At 28.1% G+C, this 5,233-nt stretch overlaps 1 protein-coding gene across 1 annotated transcript; it reads left to right on the top strand.

The window, feature by feature from the left end:
* Positions 1–2,469: 2,469 nt before the first annotated feature.
* Positions 2,470–4,049, top strand: LOC106656738 (forkhead box protein J3-like). Its single transcript, XM_014377865.2, has one exon. It carries the CDS (start codon positions 2,709–2,711, stop codon positions 3,843–3,845), a length of 1,137 nt encoding a protein of 378 aa, XP_014233351.1. The 5' UTR covers positions 2,470–2,708; the 3' UTR covers positions 3,846–4,049.
* The last annotated feature ends 1,184 nt before the right edge of the window (positions 4,050–5,233 follow it).

The raw sequence follows: 5,233 nt of genomic DNA, 5'->3' as shown, positions 1-5,233 counted from the left end.
TAGCTTCAAATTCACCTAATTTTTAATCGTAGATAATTGCTCGGGAAGATGTCAACAAAAAATTTTTATCTTGTTTCTTAGCTAGACGACTACAGAATATTTTTGTAGAAGTCTGCATTACATATACAAAAAAGTAAATAAACCTCCAACCAAAGTAAATGAGCTGCGGAACTCATAAGTATGCTCGATTTTACAAGACAGATCGATTCACATACAGATTTCCAAAGGAACAATTTATTTTCTTTTCGTTTGGAGTCTAATCTTTTTTAATTTCTTAGCTCTGATTAGGTATTTTTTTAGCTCTCAAACTTGTCATCATTAATTATTTTGAAGTAATGTACATAAATAATTTCGATCCATGTTGAAATAAAATTAGATATATAGTGTCATAAGATAGTCAAAAAAATTTTTTTCGCACTAATTGTAAATATGTTTTTTTAAAAAGGTTGATTCCACTGTTTATTGTTTTTACGCCATTTTCAATTTTTATAAGTTCAAATTTTCTTTGAATCGATATTAACCTTACTCAAAAAAGTATTGTTTTTATATTGTTGAAAAACAGAATTCTAAAATTGAATTCGGAAATTTACTTGTTTTTTAAAATGATGAATAAAAATATTTGATTATTAACTTGAATTTTATTTTATTCGATCGCAATTTATTATTAATGAAGTAACAAAAATTATATGATATTATAAATGAAAATTGAAAAAAAAAATTTATTTTTGAACTTTATTCTTGATCAATAAACCCATTAGATTTAGTAAAATTATTATTAGATTGTAAAACTTTTCACGTGAATACTTAGTAGAAATCTGAAATATCAAAGATTTCCTTTTACTCGTTATACATTTGAAAAATGTTTATAACATTGATTTCTGGACCATTAAGTAGAAAAAACTTTTTTGGATAAATCTAACAAGTACCAGTTTTCGTCAAGTTATGCACATTATTAATATTTTAAATTTATCAATATTCAAAGATGCATCTAATTATGTTTACGCCGGCAGAAAAATGATAACTAATCATTGAAATATCAAGTTAAACTTTTACAGCTGATGCAATTTAAACTTATTTCTACAATAATTGTTATAATTTACCTACTGAAAAAATAATAAAACATTATGACTGTTTGTTACCGATATTTAAATAAAAATAATTAATAAACAATTTCATTTTTTAACAAAAAGTCCGAATGTTGAAACATAAATGCATCTATTTTAAAATTAATTTCGTTCACTAGCTTTCTCTATTAGTGAAACGCCGCATTACTAAGGCTTCAAATTTCGTAAGTATGAATCATGCTGTTTAGTCATATTTCCCACTTGCTTTGATGCAAAAATCAATGATTGCACTATGGTACAGACAAAAAATATTCGCGATAGGAAAAATATTACAATGACTTTGAAGCAATAGATAGGTTTCATCTAAATATTTCATAAATAAAACATTTTACTATTCTTTAACTAAGAGTCATATGTGTAGACGGTTTCCCTGTAAAATTCAAATCATATTAATTAGTATCGAGATTTTTCTCGACAATTAAGCTAGAAATTTCATAAAAGGTTTATTTATATTTTTTTGTACATCGTTAAAATAATTTTATAACACATTGAAGATGTACTACAACTTTAGCTGTAGAAATAAATATTTAAGATTTCAAAAATAAGTACGAACTAGTGTTAAAAGGCGTTATATCTTCGTAGCCTTTACAACTTCTATATAAGTTTAATCTGACTTCAAAAAAATATTCATTTATCTTTTCTAATTTTCCACTCTTTATGATTTATCCCTATTTGTAACTAAATACGCTTTAAGTTGTGTTTGTTTCTCTTTATTTACCAAGACATTTAAAAATGAAATATTTTTTGTAATTGATCATTGATTTATGTTATCAACCTTTTTCCTGTCTATAATACTATAGTTTATTTGATGAACGGATGAAAAAATTGTACATTTTTTACTTTATGAATTTATTATGATTGAAGTATGTTTCGAAATACAGTTAGTTACGTTTTGTCCAATAGATATAATCCAGCAATATCTTAACATCATAAATATGAAGTTGAAAAGTTACAAAAATAATAATTCAGGTTGGCACTGATTTATACGAAGTAAATTGTTAAAGTTTTCTATTCTGCTTTATTACGTAAAAGTTAATATTGATAATAGAAAAATTATATCGTACATACACTCAAGAAAATTATTTTATTTACAAAAGAATTATGAACCACCTAAACGTTCATAATATTATTTGAAGAACGAAACTACCTTAGTTTGTAATCAATATCTCAGAACCAACTAAGCAAGGAGGCGGGATTAAACGTGGAACCACCCAGCGGTTGCTGCATTGGATACTTTTGATTTGTAGTTGATACAGGGAGGCGTCACGCAGGGTGTGTTGTAAGAGGGTAATATTGGTTTGAAGCACAGCTCATAAATCATGGTCAGTGTATCTTCAAACGTCATAGTGATAACGTATGATAACAGTTTAAAGATATTTCAAGTTTTCTATTGAAAAAAGTAAAAAGTTGATATTAAAACTGATATTTAAACTTAATTTATAGTTACGATTAAAATTAAGGTTGTTTCATCAATTTGTTTTGATATAGTGCTATACTTTATTATATGAAAAGTTTATTAGTATTTTATTTTCGAAATTATAATAGTGTTTTTCACATTTATATTGCATTTAAAATATTATTAACATGTGTAATAATGAGAGCCCACCACCAACAAAAAGCAATTATTCCATTGTTAACAGTTCTACAATGCCAAGTTTTTTAACAGGCTTTGAGAATTATCGCCTGCAACTTTATCATTATGCAATGGCAGAACGTATTCGAATTGCTCAACAGTTACAACCCCAACATTCGCAGCATGTTAATAGCCAACCAGGAAATGTTCTCGCCAACCAATGCGTTATAGGTATGGGGGCGGGCTTCCCAACTCCATTGCCGCTTTATACGACTGAAAGCAACTATTCCCGTGGTTTAGCTCTTTCTATGGCTATGCTTCGTTCACCTGACTCTCATATTCCTGAGGAGCCAAAGCCTCAGCATAGTTATATTGGACTAATAGCGATGGCTATTCTTTCATCACCAGAAAAAAAACTGGTTCTTTCCGATATTTATCAATATATACTTGAAAACTATCCGTATTTTAGACGTCGAGGTCCAGGTTGGCGAAATTCCATTAGACATAATCTTTCATTAAATGACTGCTTCGTTAAGTCTGGTAGAAGCGCTAATGGTAAAGGTCATTATTGGGCAATTCATCCTGCAAATTTAGAAGACTTTCGTCGAGGAGATTTTAGGCGTCGTAAGGCGCAGAGAAAAGTTCGTCGGCATATGGGATTAGCAGTGGATGAAGAGCCCGACAGTCCAAGTCCTCCCCCAATATTTACTCCTACTGCACAAATAAACTCAGTACCACGACATATTGAAAGACAAACACCCACCATTGATTGGAGTTTTCATCAAAACCCAGATTACTCCAAAATAAATAAAACTTTTGATGATCAAATAATTCATAAAAACTTTTCGCATCCACCAAGAAAAAGACAATTTGATGTTGCTTCATTATTAGCTCCGGATGAACAACCTTTAATAGTTACGTGTAAATCATGCATATCAAATTGTTCTCCAGATAATAAATTTAGTATTGATTGCACGTATAATAATAGTCAATCTGAAGAAAATATAGACATTGAAGAGACCAGAATGTCTGTTCACGAAAAAAAAAAATCACATTTGAATGACAGTAGATACAAACGAAACCCAAACTCATCTAATGAAAAAAATCAGTTTTTTTCGCTTATTCGTGTACATAATGAAGCCCATTGAATGGATCAACATTTTCCAGATATAAAGAAGACGTATGTGCATAAGTTAAATATATTGTTTAATTTTTATCTAAAATGTAATAAAAATTAAGCTAAATTCTTTGCCATTGAACTTAATTCACCTGACCTCAATAATGCTCATATACTATTGAGCATATTTTAATGCACAAGTCTAGTTAAAATTTGGCTGTGGATTAATGGAAGACATGAGGCGATTATTTATCTATTATGTTGAAATATTTTACTTGCAAAATTTGAATATATTTTTTTGTACGTATGAAATTGTATAAAAGTGAAATTTGTAAATAAAATTTTGTAAGTGCAAGATATTTTTTTCATCTATCATACCTTGCGACTAAAATATTTAAAAATACCAATTATTTTTATCTTCATTTCTTAATTTGAAAGAATATTAAAGAAATATTCAACTTGCATTTACAATAATATACTTGACGACATTTATATATCCAATCTATAAATGTACTTGAAGAATAGATTTAAATTAAATTATTTTCTTATTATATTAAGTTCAATCAATTTTTTTCTGAAGTTTTTGGGAAAAGGTATCTTTTGAGATACTATTCAAGGTAAGTTATTAAAAAATTTAAGAAGAAATTGAACTATTATAGCTACGTTTTACTCGTAAATACTATATATCAGTAAATCTTTTGAGATTTTAATATTGTTGTCAACTCCACTATATTCGTGTAAAAACTTTAAAGACATTCCTGGTAATATTTATGTTAAATTTTCAACTTTTTTGGTTTCGAAAACAATTTTTAGTTAATCACAAACACTAATTCATACAAAAACCATCGATTTATCGTGTTTTTTATCAGTTTTGAAATTCAACTCATTCTATTTTTAATTTTCAAATTTTTATTTGCAGAGTGGCGTTCATCATTGCTCGAGCTTTCGAAAAAATTTAACTCGATTTTTAGTATTTTAACGATTTTTTTATAAAATCTCATTATGTAAGAAGGCACACCATCGTAAACTATCACCAAATTATGAGGGAAGAGTTTTTATGTAGTATTGAGTGGAATTTCCACTTTTGGTGTGCATGCTTTTAAAAAAGTTATTCACAAAATTTAAAGCAGAGTTCTGTCTGTTTGACATTTATAATCTCAATAACTATCCATCCGATCGCCTTGAAATTTTTATCATTTATTCATAATACTTCTGGACATTAAAACAATTTTATACTTCGCTATTATTAAATTTCGACTTTTTTTCGTCGTTTACGACTTCTTGCTCGCTTGGTCGCTTGCCCGGCTAATAATTATAACAAAACTATAAGTATTTATTATCATTTAAACGCGGTCAATCATCATAAACAATTGATGTGTACATGTTTTGTTACGCTGACACATATTTTTCTCTTACGAG

This window comes from Trichogramma pretiosum, unplaced genomic scaffold (genome assembly GCF_000599845.2).
Source record: "Trichogramma pretiosum strain Unisexual culture from Peru unplaced genomic scaffold, Tpre_2.0 scaffold95, whole genome shotgun sequence".
In the NCBI taxonomy this organism is placed as follows: domain Eukaryota; kingdom Metazoa; phylum Arthropoda; class Insecta; order Hymenoptera; family Trichogrammatidae; genus Trichogramma; species Trichogramma pretiosum.
The sequence above is the reverse complement of the archived record's forward strand: the minus strand, read 5'-3'. Positions and strand labels throughout refer to the sequence as shown.